At 46.3% G+C, this 24,116-nt stretch overlaps 2 protein-coding genes across 9 annotated transcripts in view; both read left to right on the forward strand.

Moving 5' to 3' along the window:
* The window catches only part of LOC130313964 (SLAM family member 9-like), a 264,917-nt gene that overhangs the window by 156,888 nt on the left and 83,913 nt on the right, over positions 1 to 24,116 (forward strand). For 5 of the 8 annotated variants that reach the window (XR_008861756.1, XM_056552695.1, XM_056552694.1 and 2 more), the window contains exon 2: positions 23,595 to 23,694. The exons of the other annotated variants lie outside the window; for them this stretch is intronic. The gene's annotated coding sequence lies outside the window, so the exon portion shown is untranslated. The remainder of the gene's footprint in view (positions 1 to 23,594; positions 23,695 to 24,116) is intronic. 8 annotated transcript variants of the gene reach the window in all.
* On the forward strand, positions 2,275 to 3,353 carry LOC130313980 (olfactory receptor 1019-like). Its single transcript, XM_056552713.1, has one exon. The coding sequence runs from the start codon at positions 2,283 to 2,285 to the stop codon at positions 3,351 to 3,353; it is 1,071 nt and encodes a 356-aa protein (XP_056408688.1). The 5' UTR covers positions 2,275 to 2,282.

The following is a 24,116-nucleotide window of genomic DNA, read 5'->3' on the forward strand; positions in this document are numbered from 1 at the left end:
ACTACAACTTCCAGCAAGCCCGGGCAGCCATCGGCTGTCCGGGCTTGCTGGGAGTTGTAGTTTTGAAACCTCTGGAGGTCCGCAGGTTGAAGACCACTGCGGCCTTCGACATCATCCAGCCCCCTCTCACCCCCTTTAGTTCTGTACTCACCTCCGCTCGGCGCTGGTCCGGTGCTGCAGGACTGTCCGATGGGATAGTGGTTCCGGGCTGCCATCTTCACTGGGGAGGCCTCTTCTCCGCGCTTGGGGCCCGACCCCGGAATAGTCACGTTGCCTTGACAACGACGCAGAGGTACGTTCATTACCAACGTCCCTCTGCGTCATCGTCAAGGCAACACCTCTATTCTGGGCCCGAAGCGCGGAGAAGAGGCCTCCCCGGTGAAGATGGCAGCCCGGAACCACTATCCCACCAGACGACCTCCCCACCAGACAGTCCTGCAGCACCGGACCAGCGCCGAGCGGAGGTGAGTACAGAACTAAAGGGGGTGAGAGGGGGCTGGATGATGTCGAAGGCCGCAGTGGTCTTCAACCTGCGGACCTCCAGAGGTTTCAAAACTACAACTCCCAGCAAGCCCGGACAGCCGATGGCTGCCCGGGCTTGCTGGGAGTTGTAGTTTTGAAACCTCTGGAGGTCCGCAGGTTGAAGACCATGATGATGACATGTGGTGATGATGACAAGGGGATGATGAAGGGGGGGGATTATGGCAAGGGGATGATGAAGGGGGGTGTGTGGAATGATGACAGGGGGATGATGAAGGGGGGGTGGGATGATGACAAGGGGATGATGACAAGGGGATGATGAAGGGGGATGTGGGATGATGACAAGGGGATGATGAAGGGGGGTGGGGATGATGACAAGGGGATGATGAAGGGGGGTGGGGATGATGACAAGGGGATGATGAATGGGGTGTGTGGGATGATGACAAGGGGATGATGAACGGGGGGTGTGGGATGATGACAAGGGGATGATGAAGGGGGGGTGTGGGATGATGACAAGGGGATGATGACAGGCGGTGATGATGAAGGAGGGATGATGACAGGGTGATGATGACAGGGTGATGATGATGAGGGTGTTAATGACGGGGGTCTGGATGATGACAGGGGGGATGATGTATTTCCCACTCTAGGCTTATACTCCAGTCGATAACTTTTCCTGGGATTTTGGGGTGAAATTAGGGGCCTCGGCTTATATTCGGGTCGGCTTATACTCGAGTATATACAGTATTTTTACATATTTTACCAGTATTTTTAAATATGCTTACCACCAGTAGCCACATATAATGGCAAAACAAACGTCGCACACATGGTATACTAAAAAACTTAAATACTCATTGTGGCATACACGTACAGCTCCACAGTATACAGGCTCATAGCCAGTGGTGTAGTTGTTTTGCACTACATATTTTAGATTTTATTTAGAAACTTTTATTGTACATTGTTTTGTGGGTGATCTGCATGGGCCCTGCAGACACCACACATAAAGCACTGATGTATGTGCATTTGTTTTTATAAAATAATAAATATAAATAATTTTAAACTAATTTCTTTAGTACTCATTGCCCTTACCATTCTCACTAACACATATGCACACATTTACTGGATTTAGCTTGAGAACGGTAATACCCTTCTTTTTCATTTAGATATGAATCTATATGAACATCATAGAAAGAGCTCAACTCCTTGAAACTCATTTTATAAGCCAGAAAGATTAGCTACAAAAAGGGTGTGAAGTGTAATAAGGTTCTAATAAGTCAAGTCAAATTTTGCCCAAATATATACAACTAATACACATTGGGGGGTATTTATCAATTTTGCCTGTTGATGGTTTATATTTACCCTTTTTTTTCACTTTGGTTTTTGTGAACATGCACCAAATTTATCATTTGGTGCACGTTGTTAGTAATTTTGTAAATACCCCCCCATTGTCCCTGATTTACTATTGTAAACCTGACCTGTCTGCGCTAGAATTTCTGCCAGACTTTGCATAAAAAAAATCTAAAACCAACTTTTCATTTTACTGAGAAAACCCAGAAAAGAGGCATGAGTACCGGAGAAGGGGGCGTGCCCCTGACATTTTCGAAAAATTCCAACATATTTACTAAGGCTTCCATTGTGCACTAAAGATACTAAATAAAGACACACAAAAAAAAGTAAAAAATAGTTTATACAGCAACAACCAGGCCACACGGTCATGGTTTCCAGAGGGCAATATAATTAGTTTCTTTTAGAATTTGATATTTAGATTCTTTTTTATGAGAAGATTTGATATAAAAAGTAATTATATGAAAAGCAATCTCAAACCAGGCATTATCCATAGTTCCCACTTATTTAACTTTTCAGCGCATGTTTCTGTCATGTCAGGTGTCAATTTACGTGGTATGGAACTGTTCAACCAATCCTCCCCAAGCAGTTTTATTCTAAGCGGATTATCCTCTATTCCTTACTTAAAAGTTATTGGCTTTCTTGCATTTTTGGTGATGTATTTAATAACATTGTTAGCAAACTTTCTACTGATCATTGTAGTTAAGATTAATCCAAAGCTCCAAACGCCCATGTACTTTTTCCTTAGTAATCTCTCCTTCATTGACATTTGCTTCTCCACTACTGTGGTTCCCAAAATTCTAATGAACACATTAATCCAGGATAGAAGCATCTCTCTACCAGGATGTGCTGTTCAGATGTACTTTCATTTGGCTCTCGGGTCTACAGAGTGTTTCATACTTGCCATCATGGCCTATGATAGATTTGCTGCCATCTGCAGACCACTACACTACAATACCATCATGAACAAGAAGATGTGTACTGGTCTGGCAGCTGCATCCTGGACATCAAGCTTCATCAATTCCATGATTCATGTGACCTACACCTTCCAGATGTCTTTCTGCCATTCCCACCATCTCAACCATTTCTTTTGCGAGTTGCCTCCATTCTTACAGATGTCTTGCAATGATACTTGGCTCCATTATGTAGCAATGTATATTTCAGCAGGGATCATAGTTAGTCTATCCTTTTTCTTGACTTTTATTTCATATATCCTTATTGTATTCACAGTCTTGAAGATCAGTTCTTCTCATGGCAGATATAAAGCTCTCTCCACATGTGCCTCCCACATTATTGTGGTCACTCTCTACTACGGGACTATCATGATTATGTATTTGCGCCCACATTCCGATTACTCTCCAAACATTGACAAGTCTGTGTCTATTCTCTACTCAGCTGTTACGCCCATGCTAAACCCCATCATTTACAGTATCAGAAATAAAGATATTAAAGGTTCAATTAAAATAAAATTCAATAAACCCATCCCATGCAGGACATTTATGACCTATCCAGAACAGGTGATTCATTTATGATTGCCGGCAAGCCTCACCACATGAATTTCCACTGATGACCACCAATGTATTATCAGTGGAGGTCTAACAGCCAGGATCCCCAAAATCCACAAAATGAAGGGGTTGCAGTGCTTTTCTTAGCACTGTGGTCTCATTAATGCTATTCTAGGTATGCTAAAATATTTATCCATACAGAAGTGACTAGTACTGCAGAACTGGTGACCCCGGGAATTATAGACCTGTTAGTTTAACCTCCGTTGTATGTAAATAGTTTGAGGCTTTTCTAAGAGATGCTATTTTGGAATATCTTGATAAAGATAAATGTATGACTCCATATCAGCATGGCTTTATGAGGGATCGGTCCTGTCAAACTAACCTGATCAGCTTTTATGAGGAGCTGAGCTCCAGACTGGACCTCGGGCAATCGCTGGATGTCATATATCTGGACTTTTCCAAAGCATTTGATACGGTTCCACATAAAAGGTTGGTGCATAAAATGAGAGGGATTGGGCTGGGGGAGAATGTGTGTAAGTGCGTAAGTAACTGGCTCAGTGATAGGAAACAGAGGGTGGTTATTAATGGTACTTATTCTGATTGGGTGACTGTTACTAGTGGGGTACCACAGGGGTCTGTCTTGGGTCCTGTTCTATTTAATATATTTATTAATGACCTTGTAGAGGGGTTGAATAGTAAAGTAGCAATCTTTGCAGATGATACCAAACACTATAGAGGACAGTGCACTGTTACAAATGGATCTGGATAGGTTGGACGTTTGGGCTGGGAAGTGGCAGATGAGGTTCAGCGCTGATAAATGTAAGGTAATGCACATGGGGAAGAATAATCCGGGCTGGGATTATGTATTAAATGGGAGAACACTTGGGATGACTGATGTAGAAAAGGACTTAGGAGTCTTAGTTAATAGTAAATTTAACTGTAGAGACCAGTGTCGGGAAGCTGCTGCCAAGGCAAATAAAATCATGGGGTGCATCAAAAGGGGCATAGATGCCCACGACAAGGAAATGGCCACATGGAATACTGTGTAAAGTACTGGGCACCAGTGTACAAGAAAGATATAGTGGAGCTGGAGAGGGTTCAAAGACGAGCAACCAGGGTAATATGGCAATGGGAGGACTACTGTACCCAGAAAGATTATCAGTATTAGGGTTATTTAGTTAAAAAAAGAAGGCTTAGGGGTGACCTAATGACTATGTATAAATATTTCAGGGGGCAGTACAGAGATCTCTCCCATGATCTATTCATACCCAGGACTGTTATCTATAACAAGGGGCATGCTCTACGTCTTGAGGAAAGAAGGTTTCTACACCAGCACAGATGGGGGTTCTTTACTGTAAGAGCAGTGAGACTATGGAACTCTCTGCCAGAGGAGGTGGTTATGGTGAACTCTGTAAAATAGTTCAAAAAGGGACTCAGAAGGGACTTATTAGGGTTATAGGTTGAACTTGATGGACTCTGGTCTTTTTCAACCTTATGAACTATGTTACTATGTTACTGGGTGATGAGGCTGAGCTTGGGTTAAGCAATTGCTGTGTACCCTTCTGTACACCAATGGCATGGCGAGCAGGGGTCACTCCTTTCTCAATCACACTTTGATTACCTATTCATAAATATTACATACACACTCAAAATATTGTAAGCTCATATACACTTGTATGTACCTTTTTGGCCAGTCCATCTTTGAAGACATTAAGAAGGTTGTTATCGACACGCCATCCAACCTTCACTCAGCTTGGGGACTCCTAAGCATCTAGCCAATGGATATACCTTCTTGGCTGCCCTTCTAGGTAGAGTCTGACAGGCTAGGGCTGCCGGAACATTCCTCCTGGTCCAAAGTGATGAAATTTAAATCTCCTAGATCCCACAAGCTGAATGTCATACCTGCGACCATTGATTCAACCTGAGCAAGATGCCCCCTGCATTCTTGTAGCTTCTTCATAGTGAAGGCTCCCTCAGCGGCCATTAAAAGGGTTATACAGTGTGTGTGTGTGTTTGTGTGAATATGGGGGGAGGGGGTTGAAAACTATGCCCATTGTGTGGGATCTGAAAAAAAAATGAAAGCTTTACTCACCTTCAGAGCTCCCACAGTGCCGCCTGTGTCCTACTCGGCCCCCCGATACAATATATTTTCTTTCTAAGCTGCAACATGTCAGGCCTGGGAAGCACCCGGGCCCGTGGTGTTATGCTGCAGCTCAGCGAATAGCTGGCTATTCAGACAAGAGGTGGAAATTATAGGCAATTAGCAAGACACCCCCAATAAAGGAGTGGTTCTGCATGGTGGTGACCACAGACCCCTTCTCAATTCCTATGCTTCTTGGCTGATGTTTTGGTCACTTTTGAATGCTGTCGGTGCTTTCACTCTAGTGGTAGCATGAGACGGAGTCTACAACCCACACAAGTAGCTCAGGTAGTGCAGATTATCCAGAATGGCACATAAATGCAAGCTGTGGCAAGAAGGTTTGCTGTGTCTGTCAGCGTAGTGTCCAGAGCATAGAGGCACTACCAGGAGACAGGTCAGTACATCAGGAGACGTGGAGGAGGCTGTAGGAGGGCAACAACCCAGCAGCAGCAAGGAGGAGCACTGCCAAAGCCCTGCAAAATGACCTCAAGCAGGCAAATGTGCATGTGTCCACCCAAACGGTCAGAAACAGACTCCATGAGAGTGGTATGAGGGCCTGACATCCACAGGTGGGGGTTGTGCTTTCAGCCCAACACCATGCAGGACATTTGGCATTTACCAGAGAACACCATGATTGGCAAATTCGCCACTGGTGCCCTGTGCTCTTCACAGATGAAAGCAGGTTCACACTGAGCACATGTGACAGACATGGCAGAGTCTGGAGATGCAGTGGAGAACCTTCTGCTGCCTGCAACATCCTCCAGCATGACTGGTTTGGTGGTGGGTCAGTAATGGTGTGGGGTGGCATTTCTTTGGGGGGCCGCACAGCCCTCCATTTGCTTGCCAGAGGTAGCCTGACTGCCATTAGGCACCGAGATAAGATCCTCAGACCCCTTGTGAGACCATATGCTGGTGCGGTTGGCCCTGGGTTCCTCCTAATGCAAGACAATGCTAGACCTCATGTAGCCAGAGTGTGTTAGCAGTTCCTGCAAGAGGAAGGCATTGATGCTGTAGACTGGCCAGCCCATTCCCCAGACCTGAATCCGACTGAGCACATCTGGTACATCATGTCTCACTCCATCCACCAACACCACGTTGCACCACAGACTGTCCAGGTGTTGGCAGATGCTTTAGTCCAGGTCTGGAAGGACATCCCTCAGGAGACCATCCACCACCTCATCAGGAGCATGCCCAGGTGTTGTAGGGAGGTCATACGGGCACGTGGAGGCCAGCCTCATTGTGACTTGTTTTAAGGACATTACATCAAAGTTGGATCAGCCTGTAGTGTGGTTTTCCACTTTGATTTTGAGTGTGACTCCATATCCAGACCTCCATGGGTTGATAAATTTGATTTCCATTGATAATTTTTGTGTGATTTTGTTGTCAGTACATTCAACTATGTTAAGACGAAAGTATTTCATATGATTAGTTCATTCATTCTGATCTAGGATGTGTTATCTTAGCGTACCCTTTTTTTTTTAAGCAAGATATGTGCCACCTACATGTGTATTTTAGGCTGCTTTCACACTATGAGGTTCTCCCGTTAATACATGTACGTTTGAAACATACCGTATTTATCGGCGTATAACACGCACTTTTTAGGCAAAAATTTTTAGCCTAAAGTCTGTGTGCGTGTTATATGCCGATACACCCCCAGGAAAGGCAGGGGGAGAGAGGCCGTCGCTGCCCACTTCTCTCCCCCTGCCTTTCCTGGGATCTAGAGCGCTGCTGTCGGCCCTTTTCACCCCCTGGTTATCGGCGCCGCTGCCCGTTCTGTCCCCCTGACTATCGGTGCCGGCGCCGATAGCCAGGGAGAGAGAAGCGGCGCCGACAGCCAGGGGGAGAGAAGGGGCAGCGGCACCCATTGCCGGCGCCGCTGCCCCGTTGCCTCCCCCCATCCCCGGTGGCATAATTACCTGAGTCGGGTCCGCGTTGCTCCGGGCCTCCGTCGTGCGTCCCCGGCGTCATTGCTATGCGCTGAACGGCGCGGCGCATGACGTCAGAGCGCCGCGCCGTGCATAGCAACGACGCTGGGGACGCACGACGGAGGCCTGGAGCAGCGCGGACCTGACTCAGGTAATTATGCCACCGGGGATGGGGGGAGGCAACGGGGCAGCGGCGCCGGCAATGGGTGCCGCTGCCCCTTCTCTCCCCCTGGCTGTCGGCGCCGCTTCTCTCTCCCTGGCTATCGGCGCCGGCACCGATAGTCAGGGGGACAGAACGGGCAGCGGCGCCGATAACCAGGGGGTGAAAAGGGCCGACAGCAGCGCTCTAGACCCCAGGAAAGGCAGGGGGAGAGAAGCGGGCAGCGACGGCCTCTCTCCCCCTGCCTTTCCAGGGGGTATATCGGGGTATACACGCGCACACACGCACCCTCATTTTATCATGGATATTTAGGGATTTACTGCTCCCATCATGGAAGCAAGTCTGTTCCATGATGGGAGTAGTAGTAGTCCTGGCTGTGGGAGTCTGTAGGCAGAGGTGTAAAAACGTCCAGTACATGACGGATGTTTTGTAGCATCCCTTAATTCACCCGTTATTAAACGTCTGTTAAAAATACATAATATCTGTAAATAAATACATAAATAACTAAATACATTTCAGTTTTATGTGTTCTAAAAGGTTTTCTGCAATACTATATTACTGCTTATTTCTTACTGTCATCCCTAAGCTTGTGTTTCTTTAACGCTCAGCTTGCATAGATAATTGATTATATCTTTCATATTTATATTATTTTACCCTTTTTTTTTTTTTTACTTCACCTCTTCTTTTTTTACTTCACCTCGTCTTTTTTCTACTTTGTCTTTCCTGACATCTACTCTGCTATTCTAGTATACAGTGCCAGTTACTTGGGCACCTATTTGCCCTATTCTTTTCCTTGGTTTAATCTCATTTTGCTAATTTAGATGCTGTCCATATTAGGCATCAGGCATCATACTGAACTCTTTCCTCCCTCCTCCCTCAGGCAAAACTCCATCCTCCCTCAGGCAAAGCTCCTTCCTCCCACAGGCAAAACTCTGTCCTCCCTCAAGCAAAACTCCTTCCTCTGTCCTCCTTTAGGCAAAACTTGTTCCTCCCTCAGGCATAACTGCATCCTCCCTTTGGCAAAACTTCCTCCTCCATCATGCAAAACTACATCCTCCCTCAGGTAAAACTACATCCTCCTTCAGACCAAACTCGCTGCTCCAGGTCACACACGGGAGCATAGTGCAGTGTTTCTCAACCAGGGTGCCTCCAGCTGTTGCAAAACTACAACTCCCAGGTGTGAGGCAGGATGGAGTGTTGTCTGAGGGATGAGGAAGGTAGAAGTTTGGGATGAGGGAGGACAGAGTTTTGACAGAGAGAAGACAGTTTAGGATGATGCCTGAGGATAGGGACACCATACATTTCTGAGTATTACATGCCATTCACCTTGCCAATGCTGAAAACAATACGCTGTAATTCATTAACCCCTTAAGGACCAAGGGTGTACAGGTACGCCTTTGCTCCCTGGTACTTAAGGACCAAGGGCGTACCTGTACGCCCGTGGGAATTTCGGTCCCCGCCGCGCGCCAGGCTGATATCGATCAGCAGTCACCTTGCGCAAATGCCCAGGGGGGTCATCAGACCCCCCCATATCGGCGATCGGCGTAAATCGCAAGTGAATTCACACTTGTGATTTGCGCGATTCGTGGTCATTATGTGTCTATGGTGACCCGGAATATAAGGGGGATCGCGGTTGTCCAAGACACCCACGATCCCCCTGAAGGGATAGGAGTGAGGTGGCAAGGGTGCCACCCCTCCTATCCCTGCCATTGGTGGTCTAGATGTGACCACCAATAGCAGATCGGGGGCGGGGGGGTTAACTTTCATTTTCCCCGTCCTGCCCACCCACAATCGGTGGGGCAGAACGGGGAACCGAAGGGCACTGGGCGCCAAAGGTCCACTTACCCCTCCGGAGTCTGCAGGCGACGATCAGTGTCGGAGATCGGCGGGCGGCGATGACTTGCAGCAGGCTCCGTGGATCCGATGGAAGCCGGTAAGTTGCCTAGCAATATCTGGAGGGCTACAGTCCGAGACCACTATACAGTGGTCTCTATACTGTAGTACTCCAGATGTTGCAACACTACAACTCCCATGCTGGGCATGCTGGGATTTGCAGTTTTGCAACAGCTTGAGGGCTACAGTTTGAGACTACTATATGGTAGTCTCTGAACTATAGCCCTCCAGATCTTGCAAAACTACAACTCCTAGCATGCCCACACAACTGTTTGCTGTATGGGCATGCTGGGGTTTGTAGTTTTGCAACATCTGGAGGGCCACAGTTTGCAGTGGTCTCTATACTGTAGCTCTCCAGATGTGGCAAAACTGCAAATCCCAGCATGCTGGGAGTTGTAGTTGCGATCCCTCCAGCTGTTGCATAACTACATCTTCCAGCATGCCCTTCGGCGATTAGTATATGCTGGGAGTTGTAGTTTTGCAACAGCTGGAGGCACACTGGTTGGAAAATATTGAGTTAGATAACAGAACCTAACTGAAGGTTTTCCAACTAGTGTGCCTCCAGCTGTTGCAAAAGTACAACTCCCAGCATGCACGGTCTGTCAGTACATGCTGGGAGTTGTAGTTTTGAAACAGCTGGAGGTTTTCCCCCCCCCCCCCCCCATGTGAACGTACAGGGTACATTCACACGGGCAGGTTTACAGTAAGTTTCCTGCTTCAAGTATAAGCTGCGGCAAATTGTTCGCCGCAGCGCAAACTCCTAGCAGGGAACTCACTGTAAACCTCTGCCAGTGTGATTGTACCCTATAAACACTACACTACACTACACTAACACATAACAAAGGGTAAAAAACTACATATACACCACCCCATACACTGCCCCCCCCCCCCCCAATAAAAATAAAAAAACGTCTTGTACGGCAGTGTTAACCAAAACGGAGCCTCCAGCTGTTGCAAAACTACAAACCCCAGCATTTCTGGACAGCCACTGACTGTCCAGGCATGCTGGAAGTTTATCAACAGCTGGAGGCACCCTGTTGGGGAATCACTGGAGTAGAATAACCCTATGTCCACCCCTATGCAATCCCTAATTTAGTCCTCAAATGTGCATGGCGCTCTCTCACTTCAGAGCCCTGTCGTATTTCAAGGAAACGGTTTAGGGACACATATGGGGTATTTCCAGACTCGGGAGAAATTACACTATAATTTTTGGGGGCTTTTTCTCCTTTTACCCCTTATGAAAAGGAAAAGTTGGGGTCAACACCAACCTGTTAGTGTAAAAAAAAAATGCTTTACACTAACATGCTGGTGTTGCCCCATACTTTTTATTTTCACAAGAGGTAAAAGGAAAAGACCCACAAAATTTGTAACGCAATTTCTCCTGAAATACCCCATATGTGGGCGTAAAATGATCTGCGGACGCATAACAAGGCTCAAGAGTGAGAGCGCACTATGTACATTTGAGGACTAAATTGGTGATTTGCACAGTGGTGGCTAATTTTACAGCGGTTCTGACATAAACGCAAAAAAATAAATACCGACATGTGACCCCATTTTGGAGACTACACCCGGAATGTAACAAGGGGTATTGTGAGCCTTAACAACCCATAGGTGTTTGACAAATTTTCTTTAAAGTTGGATGGGAAAATGAGAAAAAAAATTTTTTTTCACTAACATGCTGGTGTTACCCTAAATTTTTCATTTTCACAAGGGAAAATAGGAAAAAAGCCCCCCAAAATTTGTAGCTCCATTTCTTCCGAGTAAGAACATACCCCATATGTGGATATACAGTGCTCTGCTGGTGCACTACAATGCTCAGAAGAGAAAGAGCGCTATTGGGATTTTGAAGAGAAAATGTGTCCGGAATTGAAGGCCACGTGTGTTTACAAAGCCCCCATAGTGCCAGAACAATGGACCCCCCCAACATGTGACCCTATTTTGGAAACTACACCCCTCACGTAATGTAATAAGGGGTACAGTGAGCATTTACGCCCCACAGGTGTCTGACAGATTTTTGGAACAGTGGTCTGTGAAAATGAAAAATGTAATTTTTCCTTTGCTCAGCCCACTGTTCCAAAGATCTGTCAAATGTCAGTGGGGTGTAAATGCTCACTGCACCCCTTATTAAATTCTGTGAGGGGTGTAGTTTCCAAAATGGGGTCACATGTGGAGAGGTCCACAGTTCAGGCACCACGGGGGGGCTTTGTAAACGTACATGGCCCCGGACTTCCATTCCAAACAAATTCACTCTTCAAAAGCTCAATGGCGCGCTCCTCCTCTGAGCATTGTAGTTCGACCGCAGAGCACTTAACGTCCACACATAGGGTATTTCCATACTCAGAAGAAATTGGGTTACACACTTTGAGGATAATTTTCTCCTATTACCCCTTGTAAAAATGTAAAATTTGGGGGAAAAACTGCATTTTAGTGAATTATTTCTTTTTCCTTTACACATCCAAATTTAACAAGTCATGAAATACCTGTGAGGTGTTAAGCCTCACTGTACCCCTTGTTACTTTCCTTGAGGGGTTTAGTTTCCAAAATAGTATGCCATGTGGGTATTTTTGCTGTTGTGGCACCATAGGGGCTTCCTAAATGCGACATGCACCCCCAAAACCATTTCAGCAAAATTTGCTATCCAAAAGCCAAATGTGACTCCTTCTCTTCTGAGCATTGTAGTTCGCCCGCAGAGCATTTTACGTCCTAACATTGGGTATTTCCATACTCAGAAGAGATGGGGTTACAAATTCTGGGGGGCATTTTCTCCCATTATCCTTTATAAAAATGGTAAATTTGGGGGAAAAACTGCACTTTAGTGAAAAAAAAAGTTTTTTTCATTTACACATCCGACTTTAACGAAAAGTCGTCAAACACCTGTGGGGTATTACGGCTCACTGGACACCTTGTTACATGCCTTGAGGGGTGTAGTTTCCAAAATGGTATGCCATGTGGGGAGTTTTCTGCTCTTCTGGCACCAGAGGGGCTTCCTAAATGTGACATGCCCCCCAAAAAACATTTTTAAAAAAACTCACTCTCCAAAATCCCACTGTCGCTCCTTCCCTTCTGAGCCCTCTACTGCACCCGCTGAACACTTGACATACACATATGAGGTATTTCCTTACTTGAGAGAAATTGGGTTACAAATTTTTAGAGGATTTTTCTCCCTTTACCCCTTAGAAATTCAAAAACTGGGTCTACAAGAACATGCGAGTGTAAAAAATGAAGATTTTGAATTTTCTCCTTCACTTTGCTGCTATTCCTGTGAAACACCTAAAGGGTTAACACACTTACTGAATGTCATTTTGAATACTTTGAGGGGTGCAGTTTTTATAATGGGGTCATTTGTGGGGTATTTCTAATAAGAAAGCCCTTCAAATCTACTTCAAGCCTGAACTGCTCCATGAAAAATTCTGATTTTGAAAATCTTGTGAAAAATTGGAAAATTGCTGCTGAACTTTGAAGCCCTCCGATGTCTTCCAAAAGTAAAAACATATCAACTTTGTGAAGCAAACCTAAAGTAGACATATTGTGTTTGTGAATCAATATATAATTTATTTGGAATGTTTATTTTCCTTACAAGCAGAGAGCTTCAAAGTTAGAAATATGTAAAATTTAAAAAATTTTCATCAAATTTGGTAATTTTTCACCAAGAAATTATGCAAGTATGGATTAAATTTTACTACTAACATAAAGTAGAATATGTCACAAAAAACAAGCTCGGAATCAGAATGAAAGGTAAAAGCATCCCAGACTTATTAATGCTTAAAGTGAAAGTGGTCAGATGTGCAAAAAACGCTCTGGTCCTACAGTGAAAAATGGCCTGGTCCTTAAGGGGTTAATGTGATATGTTGAACCCACCTGTCGCTCCTGCTGCCTCTTATAGCCTTAGGATTATGCTCTTAAGACTTTAGGCCGCCTAAAGACTCTCTTCCCACACATTTATTGTCTGCAGAAAAATACAGGATCCCTTTATTATGGCTTTACTGTCTCTGTCCAAGCAACAATGTCTTGTATATGTTCATCACATCTACATACGAGAAGAATTTACTAACTGGACAACTTGGACCCATGCCAAGTTTATAGACATCTTAATGCCTTGAGCCTGTCTACTCCTGAAATTTGCTTTTACTGAACAATACTATGTGATGTATATTTGCCTTGACCCCCCCTCCCCCTCTCCTCCCACTCCCCCTTTAGGTTTATTGATGTATTGGTACACCACATATCCTAATGTACCTGGATATTTCATATCTCCTCTTATTTATGATTGTACCACCTGATCAGTTCTATCTGTCATGACAAAAAGTTTGATAAATTCTGATTTGATCCAATCTGTGAGAGGTTTTTGGTATGCGCATAGTAGGTGCAAATGTTGTGTTAGTATGAAAAATAGACTCCACTACTATCATGCAAGTGTTCCCCATCAAATCTTTTTGTCAATTGCAGCTCACAGTTTGGGCTTGAATGAGATGACTTTAGATGAGAGCTTGCTTTAACCTGTTGGGGACGAAGAGCGTATGCATACGCCCTTGCGTCCTGGTACTTAAGGACGAAGGGCGTATCCATACGCCCTTAGGAATTTCGGTCCCCGCGGGCCGGGGTGACTGCTGATATCGATCAGCAGGCACCCCGTGCAAATGCCTAGGGGGGTCATCAGACCCCCCCATGTCGGCGATCGGCGCAAATCGCAAGTGAATTCACACTTGCGATTTGCGCCGATTCTGGGTCTATGGTGACCCGGTGACCCGGAATATAAGGGGGATCGGGTTTGTCTAAGACACCTACGATCCCCCTTGAAGGGATAGGAGTGAGGTGGCAGGGGTGCCACCCCTCCTATCCCTGCTATTGGTGGTCTAGACGCGACCACCAAAGCAGATCAGGGGCGGGGGGGTTAACTTTTGTTTTCCCCGTCCTGCCCACCCACAATAGGCTGGGCAGGACGGGGAAACAAAGGGGACCGATCGCCGACGTCCACTTACCTGTCCGGAGGCAGCAGGCGACGGAGATCGGCGGGCGGCGACGATGATCGGCGACGTCGTGCGGCAGAAGAGGACGGCTCCTTGGATCCTACAGAAGCCGGTAAGTTGCCTAGCAACATCTGGAGGGCTACAGTGGTCTCTAACCTGTAGCCCTCCAGATGTTGCAAAACTACAACTTCCAGCATGCCCAGACAGCTGTTTGGGCATGCTCGAATATGTAGTTTTGCAACAGATGGAGGGCTACAGTTTGAGACCACTATACAGTGGTCTCTAAACTGTATCTCTCCAGATCTTGCAAAACTACAACTCCTAGCATGCCCAAACAGCTGTTTGCTGTCTGGGCATTCTGGGATTTGTAGTTTTGCAACAACTGGAGGGTCACAGTTTGGAGATCACTTTGCAGTGTTCTCTAAAACTGTAGCCCTCCAGATGTTGCAAAACTGCAAATCCCAGCATGCACAAACAGCTGTCTTGGCATGCTGGGAGTTGTAGTTGTGCACCTCCAGCTGTTGCATAACTACATCCCCAGAATGCCCTTCGGTGATCAGTACATGCTGGGAGTTGTAGTTTTGCAACAGCTGGAGGCACACTGGTTGGAAAATATTGAGTTAGGTAACAGAACCTAACTGAAGGTTTCCCAACCAGTGTGCCTCCAGCTGTTGCAAAAGTACAACTCCCAGCATGCACGGTCTGTCAGTACATGCTGGGAGTTGTAGTTTGAAACAGCTGGAGGTTTGCCCCCCCATGTGAACGTACAGGGTACATTCACACTGGCAGGTTTACAGTAAGTTTCCTTCTTCAAGTTTGGGCTGCGGCAAATTTTTCACTACAGCACAAACTCCTAGCGGGAAACTCACCGTAACACGCCAGTGCGAATGTACCCTAAAAACACTACACTACACTAACACATAATAAAGGGTAAAACACTCCATATACACCCCTTACATGTCCCCCCAATAAAGATGAAAAACGTATTGTATGGCAGTGTTTCCAAAACGGAGCCTCCAGCTGTTGCAAAACAACAACTCCCAGCATTTCCGGACAGCCACTGACTGTCCAGGCATGCTGGGAATTTAGCAACAGCTGGAGGCACCCTGTTTGGGAATCACTAACGTAGAATAACCCTATGTCCACCCCTATGCAATCCCTAATTTAGTCCTCAAATGCGCATGGAGCTCTCTCACTTCGGAGCCCTGTCGTATTTCAAGGAAACAGTTTAGGGGCACATATTGGGTATTTCCGCACTCGGGAGAAATTGCACAACACATTTTGGGGGGCTTTTTCTCCTTTTACCCCTTATGAAAAGGAAAAGTTGGGGGCTACACCAGCTTGTTAGTGTAAAAAAATAAAAAAAATTACACTAACATGCTGGTGTTGCCCCATACTTTTTATTTTCACAAGCGTTAAAAGGAAAAAAAAAATTGTAATGCAATTTCTCCTGAGTACGGAAATATGGGGTATTTCCAGACTCGGGAGAAATTACACTATAATTTTTGGGGGCTTTTTCTCCTTTTACCCCTTATGAAAAGGAAAAGTTGGGGTCAACACCAACCTGTTAGTGTAAAAAAAAAATGCTTTACACTAACATGCTGGTGTTGCCCCATACTTTTTATTTTCACAAGAGGTAAAAGGAAAAGACCCACAAAATTTGTAACGCAATTTCTCCTGAGTACGGAAATACCCCATATGTGGGCGTAAAATGCTCTGCGGGTGCACAACAAGGCTCAGGAGTGAGAGTGCACTATGTACATTTGAGTTCCAAATTGGTGATTTGCACAGGGATAGCTGATTTTACAGCGGTTCTGACATAAACGCAAAAAAATAAATACCCACATGTGACCCCATTTTGGAAACTACACCCCTCACAGAACGTAACAAAGGGTATAGTGAGCCTGAACACCCCACAGGTGTTTAATGAAAATTCTTCAATGTTGGATGGAAAAATGAAAAAAAAAAAAAAAAAAAATTCACAAGGGAAAATAGGAAAAAAGCCCCCAAAAATTTGTAACCCCATTTCTTCTGAGTAAGAACATACCCCATGTGTAGATGTAAAGTGCTCTGCGGGTGCACTACAATGCTCAGAAGAGAAGGAGCGCCACTGGGATTTTGAAGAGAAAATTAGTCTGGAATTGAAGGCCACGTGTGTTTACAAAGCCCCCATAGTGACAGAACAATGGACCCCCCCCCCCCACATGTGACCCCATTTTGGAAACTACACCCCTCACGTAATGTAAGAAGAGGTACAGTGAGCATTTACGCCCCACAGGTGTCTGACAGATTTTTGGAACAGTGGTCCAGGAAAATGAAAAATGTACTTTTTCATTTGCACAGCCCACTGTTCCAAAGATCTGTCAAACGCCAGTGGGGTGTAAATACTCACTGCACCCCTTATTAAATTCTGTGAGGGGTGTATTTTCCAAAATATGGTCACATGTGGGGGGGTCCACTGTTCTGGCACCACGGGGGGATTTGTAAACGCACATGGCCCCTGACTTCCATTCCAAACTATTTTTTTTCCCAAAAGCTCAATGGCGTTCCTTCTCTTCTGAGCATTGTAGTTCGCCAGCAGAGCACTTGACGTCCACACATGGGGTATTTCCATACTCGGCATACTGGGGGGCATTTTGTCCTATTATTCCTTGTAAAAAATTTAAATTTGAGGGAAAACTAGCATTTTAGTGAAAAAAAAATCATTTACACATCCAACCTTAACGAAAAGTCGTCAAACACCTGTGGGGTGTTAAGGCTCACTGGACCCCTTGTTACGTGCATTGAGGGGTGTAGTTTCCAAAATAGTATGCCATGTGTTTTTTTTATTTTTTTTTTTGCTGTTCTGGCACCATGTCACGATGCCGGCTGGCAGGAGGTGGATCCTCTGTGCCAGAGAGGGATTGGCGTGGACCGTGCTAGTGGACCGGTTCTAAGTTACTACTGGTGTTCACCAGAGCCCGCCGCAAAGCGGGATGGTCTTGCTGCGGCGGTAGTAACCAGGTCGTATCCACTAGCAACGGCTCAACCTCTCTGACTGCTGAAGATAGGCGCGGTACAAGGGAGTAGACAAAAGCAAGGTCGGACGTAGCAGAAGGTCGGGGCAGGCAGCAAGGATCGTAGTCAGGGGCAACGGCAGGAGGTCTGGAACACAGGCTAGGAACACACAAGGGAACGCTTTCACTAGGCACAAGGGCAACAAGATCCGGCGAGGGAGTGCAGGGGAAGTGAGGTATACATAGGGAGTGCACAGGTGAACACACTAATTGGAACCACTGCGCCAATCAGTGGCGCAGTGGCCCTTTAAATCGCAGAGACCCGGCGCGCGCGCGCCCTAGGGAGCGGGGCCGCGCGCGCCGGGACAGGACCGACGGAGAGCGAGTCAGGTACGGAAGCCGGGGTGCGCATCGCGAGCGGGCGCCACCCGCATCGCGAATCGCATCCCGGCTGGAGGCGGTATCGCAGCGCACCCGGTCAGTGGATCTGACCGGGGCGCTGCCATAGCGAGAATGTTGCGAGCGCTCCGGGGAGGAGCGGGGACCCGGAGCGCTCGGCATAACAGTACCCCCCCCTTGGGTCTCCCCCTCTTCTTGGAGCCTGAGAACCTGAGGACCAGACTTTTATCTAGGATATTGTCCTCAGGTTCCCAGGATCTCTCTTCAGGACCACAGCCCTCCCAGTCAACCAAAAAAAAGGTTTTTCCTCTGACCTTTTTGGAGGCCAGTATCTCCTTAACGGGAAAGATGTCCGAAGAACCGGAGACAGGAGTGGGAGAAATAAGTTTAGGAGAGAAACGGTTGATGATGAGTGGTTTAAGAAGAGAGACATGGAAGGCATTAGGAATACGAAGAGAAGGAGGAAGAAGAAGTTTGTAAGAGACAGGATTAATTTGGCACAAGATTTTGAAAGGACCAAGATAGCGTGGTCCCAATTTGTAGCTGGGAACACGGAAGCGGACATATTTAGCGGAGAGCCATACCTTGTCTCCGGGAGAAAAAATGGGGGGAGCTCTTCTTTTCTTATCGGCAAACTTTTTCATGCGCGAAGAAGCCTGTAAGAGAGAATTTTGGGTCTCTTTCCAAGAATTCGGCCCATGGTAGAAGATCTGCCCAGTCATCCTGGCTGGAGGAAACAAAATGCCGTAAATAATCACCCAGGACCTGGTTAATTCTTTCTACTTGCCCATTGGATTGAGGATGATAAGCAGAAGAAAAGTTTAATTTAATCTTGAGTTGTTTACAGAGAGCCCTCCAGAATTTTGACACGAATTGGACGCCTCTATCCGAGACGATCTGCGTGGGCAACCCGTGAAGACAAAAAATGTGTACAAAAAATTGTTTTGCCAACTGAGGCGCTGAAGGAAGTCCAGGAAGAGGAATAAAATGTGCCATCTTAGAAAATCGATCAACGACCACCCAAACAACAGTGTTGCCACGGGATGGGGGTAAGTCTGTAATAAAGTCCATACCAATCAGAGACCAAGGCTGTTCGGGGACAGGCAGAGGATGAAGGAGACCAGCAGGCTTCTGGCGAGGAGTCTTATCCCGGGCACAGATAGTGCAGGCCCGCACAAAATCAACAACATCCGTCTCCAGAGTCGGCCACCAATAGAAACGAGAGATGAGTTGCAAGGATTTCTTGATGCCCGCATGGCCTGCGAGATGGGAGGAGTGACCCCATTTGAGGATTCCGAGGCGTTGGCGTGGAGAGACGAAGGTCTTCCCTGGAGGAGTTTGCCTGATGGAGGCTGGAGAGGTGGAGATCAGGCAGTCAGGAGGAATGATGTGTTGCGGAGAGAGCTCTACTTCCGAGGCATCCGAGGAACGAGAGAGAGCATCGGCCCTAATGTTCTTGTCGGCAGGGCGAAAGTGAATTTCAAAATTAAACCGGGCAAAGAACAGAGACCACCTGGCCTGGCGAGGGTTCAGCCGTTGGGCAGACTGGAGATAGGAGAGATTCTTGTGATCGGTGTAAATAATAACTGGAAATTTTGATCCCTCCAGCAGATGCCTCCATTCCTCAAGTGCTAATTTAATGGCCAGTAGCTCTCGATCCCCGATGGAGTAGTTCCTCTCCGCCGGAGAGAAGGTCCTAGAAAAAAAACCACAAGTAACAGCATGCCCAGAAGAATTTTTTTGTAGAAGAACCGCTCCAGCTCCCACTGAGGAGGCATCAACCTCCAATAGGAAGGGTTTAGATGGGTCAGGTCTGGAGAGCACGGGAGCAGAAGAAAAGGCAGACTTGAGCCGTTTAAAGGCGTCTTCCGCTTGAGGAGGCCATGACTTAGGATTGGCATTCTTCTTGGTTAAAGCCACGATAGGAGCCACAATGGTGGAAAAATGTGGAATAAATTGTCTGTAATAATTGGCGAACCCCAAAAAACGTTGGATAGCACGGAGTCCGGAGGGGCGTGGCCAATCTAAGACGGCAGAGAGTTTGTCTGGGTCCATTTGTAGTCCCTGGCCAGAGACCAAGTATCCTAGGAAAGGAAGAGATTGACATTCAAACAGACATTTCTCCATTTTGGCATGAAGTTGATTGTCACGAAGTCTCTGAAGAACCATGCGGACATGCTGGCGGTGTTCTTCTAGGTTGGCAGAAAAAATCAGAATATCGTCCAGATACACAACAACACAGGAATATAAGAGATCACGAAAAATTTCATTAACAAAGTCTTGGAAGACGGCAGGGGCGTTGCATAGGCCAAAGGGCATAACCAAATACTCAAAGTGTCCATCTCTAGTGTTAAATGCCGTTTTCCATTCGTCCCCCTCCCTGATGCGGATGAGATTATAAGCACCTCTTAAGTCCAGTTTGGTAAAGATGTGGGCACCTTGGAGGCGATCAAAGAGTTCAGAGATAAGAGGTAGGGGGTAGCGGTTCTTTACCGTGATTTTATTAAGTCCGCGGTAGTCAATGCAAGGACGTAGGGAGCCATCTTTTTTGGACACAAAGAAGAATCCAGCTCCGGCAGGAGAGGAGGATTTGCGGATAAACCCCTTTTTTAAATTTTCCTGGATGTACTCAGACATAGCAAGAGTCTCAGGGGCGGACAGAGGATAAATTCTGCCCCGGGGTGGAGTAGTGCCCGGGAGGAGGTCAATAGGACAGTCATAAGGCCTGTGAGGAGGTAAAGTCTCAGCTTGTTTTTTGCTAAATACGTCAGCATAGTCCATATAGGCCTTAGGGAGACCGGTTACAGGGGGAACCACAGGGTCACGGCAGGGAGTATTGGGAACCGGTTTAAGGCAGTCTTTGAAACAAGAGGTACCCCAGCTCTTGATCTCTCCTGTGGACCAATCAAGGGTTGGGGAATGGCGTTGAAGCCATGGTAGTCCAAGGAGAATTTCGGAAGTGCAATTGGAGAGGACCAAAAACTCAATTTTTTCGTGATGAGGTCCGATGCACATTAGGAGGGGTTCCGTGCGGTAACGCACGGCACAGTCCAATCTTTCATTGTTAACGCAATTGATGTAGAGGGGTCTGGCGAGACTGGTCACTGGGATGTTGAACCTGTTGATGAGAGAGGCCAAAATAAAGTTTCCTGCAGATCCGGAATCCAAGAAGGCCTTAGTGGAGAAGGAGAAGGTAGAGGCAGATATCCGCACAGGCACAGTAAGACGTGGAGAAGCAGAGTTGACATCAAGGACTGTTTCACCTTTGTGCGGAGTCAGCGTACGTCTTTCCAGGCGGGGAGGACGGATAGGACAATCCTTCAGGAAGTGTTCGGTACCGGCACAGTACAGGCAGAGATTCTCCATGCGGCGTCGTGTCCTCTCTTGAGGTGTCAGGCGAGACCGGTCAACTTGCATAGCCTCCACGGCGGGAGGCACAGGAACGGATTGCAGAGTACCAGAGGAGAGAGGAGCCGGGGAGAAAAAACGCCTCGTGCGAACAAAGTCCATATCCTGGCGGAGCTCCTGACGCCTTTCGGAAAAACGTATGTCAATGCGAGTGGCTAGATGAATGAGTTCATGTAGGTTAGCAGGAATTTCTCGTGCGGCCAGAACATCTTTAATGTTGCTGGATAGGCCTTTTTTAAAGGTCGCGCAGAGGGCCTCATCATTCCAGGACAATTCGGAAGCAAGAGTACGGAATTGTATGGCGTACTCGCCAACGGAAGAATTACCCTGGACCAGGTTCAGCAGGGCAGTCTCAGCAGAAGAGGCAGGTTCCTCAAAGACACTTCGAATTTCCGAGAAGAAGGAGTGTACAGAGGCAGTGACGGGGTCATTGCGGTCCCAGAGCGGTGTGGCCCATGACAGAGCTTTTCCAGACAGAAGGCTGACTACGAAAGCCACCTTAGACCTTTCAGTAGGAAACTGGTCCGACATCATCTCCAAGTGCAGGGAACATTGTAAAAGAAAGCCACGGCAAAACTTAGAGTCCCCATCAAATTTATCCGGCAAGGATAGTCATAGGCTGGAAGCGGCCACTCACTGCGGAGGAGGTGCAGGAGCTGGCGGAGGAGATGATTGCTGAAGCTGTGGTAGTAGCTGCTGAAGCATCACGGTTAGTTGAGACAGCTGATGGCCTTGTTGCGCTATCTGTTGTGACTGCTGGGCGACCACCGTGGTGAGGTCGGCGACAACTGGCAGAGGAACTTCAGCGGGATCCATGGCCGGATCTACTGTCACGATGCCGGCTGGCAGGAGGTGGATCCTCTGTGCCAGAGAGGGATTGGCGTGGACCGTGCTAGTGGACCGGTTCTAAGTTACTACTGGTGTTCACCAGAGCCCGCCGCAAAGCGGGATGGTCTTGCTGCGGCGGTAGTAACCAGGTCGTATCCACTAGCAACGGCTCAACCTCTCTGACTGCTGAAGATAGGCGCGGTACAAGGGAGTAGACAAAAGCAAGGTCGGACGTAGCAGAAGGTCGGGGCAGGCAGCAAGGATCGTAGTCAGGGGCAACGGCAGGAGGTCTGGAACACAGGCTAGGAACACACAAGGGAACGCTTTCACTAGGCACAAGGGCAACAAGATCCGGCGAGGGAGTGCAGGGGAAGTGAGGTATACATAGGGAGTGCACAGGTGAACACACTAATTGGAACCACTGCGCCAATCAGTGGCGCAGTGGCCCTTTAAATCGCAGAGACCCGGCGCGCGCGCGCCCTAGGGAGCGGGGCCGCGCGCGCCGGGACAGGACCCGGAGCGCTCGGCGTAACACACCATAGGGGCTTCCTAAATGTGATATGTCCCACAAACACCATTTCAGAAAAACTCACTCTCCAAAATCCCACTGTCGCTCCTTCCCTTCTGAGTCCTCTACTGCGCCCGCCGAACACTTGACATAACATACACATATGAGGTATTTTTTTACTCGGGAGAAATTGGGTTACACATTTTAGAAAGATTTCTCTCCTTTTACCCCTTGTAAAAATTCATTAACTGGGTCTACAAGAACATGCCAGTGTAAAAAATAAAGATTTTGAATTTTCTCCTTCAATTTGCTGCTATTCCTGTGAAACACCTAAAGGGTTAACAAACCTTTTGAATGTCATTTTGAATACTTTGAGGGGTGCAGTTTATAATAGGGTCATTTGTCGGGTATTTCTAATATGAAGGCCCTTCAAATCCACTTCAAAACAGAACTGGTGCCTGAAAAATGTCGATTTAGAAACATTTTTGAAAAATGGAAAATTGCCGCTATACTTTGAAGCCCTCTGATGTCTTCCAAAAGTAAAAACATGTCAACTTTATGACATGTAGACATATTGCATATGTGAAATCAATATATAATTTATTTGGAATATTCATTTTCCTTATAAGCAGAGAGCTTAAAAGTTAAAGGGGTATTCCAGGAAAAAACTTTTTATATATATATATATATATATATATATATATATATATATATATATATATATATATATCAACTGGCTCCGGAAAGTTAAACAAATTTGTAAATTACTTCTATTAAAAAATCTTAGTCCTTCCAATAGTTATTAGCTTCTGAAGTTTAGGAACTGCACAGCTCCCGGGACGTGAGTCATCAGAGAGCAGTTAGACAGAAAACAACAACTCAACTTCAGAAGCTAATAACTATTGGAAGGATTAAGATTTTTTAATAGAAGTAATTTACAAATCTGTTTAACTTTCCGGAGCCAGTTAAAACATAAAAAAAAAGTTTTGGCCTGGAATACCCCTTTAAAAAATGCAGAATTTTCATTTTTATCATCAAATTTAGGAATTTTTCACCAAGAAATGATGCAAGTATCAATGAAATTTTACCACTATCATAAAGTAGAATATGTCACGAAAAAACATTCTCGGAATCAGAATGAAAGGTAAAAGCATCCCAGAGCTATTAATGTTTAAAGTGACAGTGGTCAGATGTGCAAAAAATGGCCGGGTTCTACAGTGAAAATTGGCTGGGTCCTTAAGGAGTTAATTGTGAAGATTTTTTCAGATTTTGATTTCTTCGTTAAAATCAATGAAAAACATCTGAAACAAATCTGTAATGTTTCCACAACAAACTGAAACACTGCAAATTTTAAATCTCCATCCAAGATAAACTGCCATGCATATTTTTTCACACTATGTGGATTTGTTTAAAGGGGTACTCCCTTGGAATTTTTTTTTCTTTAATCAACTGGTGCCAGAAAGTTGACCCCTTAGGGACTCAGCCCATTTTCACCTTAAACCCTTAAAGGGGTACTCCCACCCTAGACCTCTTATCCCCTATCCAAAGGATAGGGGATAAGATGTC

This window comes from Hyla sarda, unplaced genomic scaffold, assembly GCF_029499605.1.
Source record: "Hyla sarda isolate aHylSar1 unplaced genomic scaffold, aHylSar1.hap1 scaffold_18, whole genome shotgun sequence".
In the NCBI taxonomy this organism is placed as follows: domain Eukaryota; kingdom Metazoa; phylum Chordata; class Amphibia; order Anura; family Hylidae; genus Hyla; species Hyla sarda.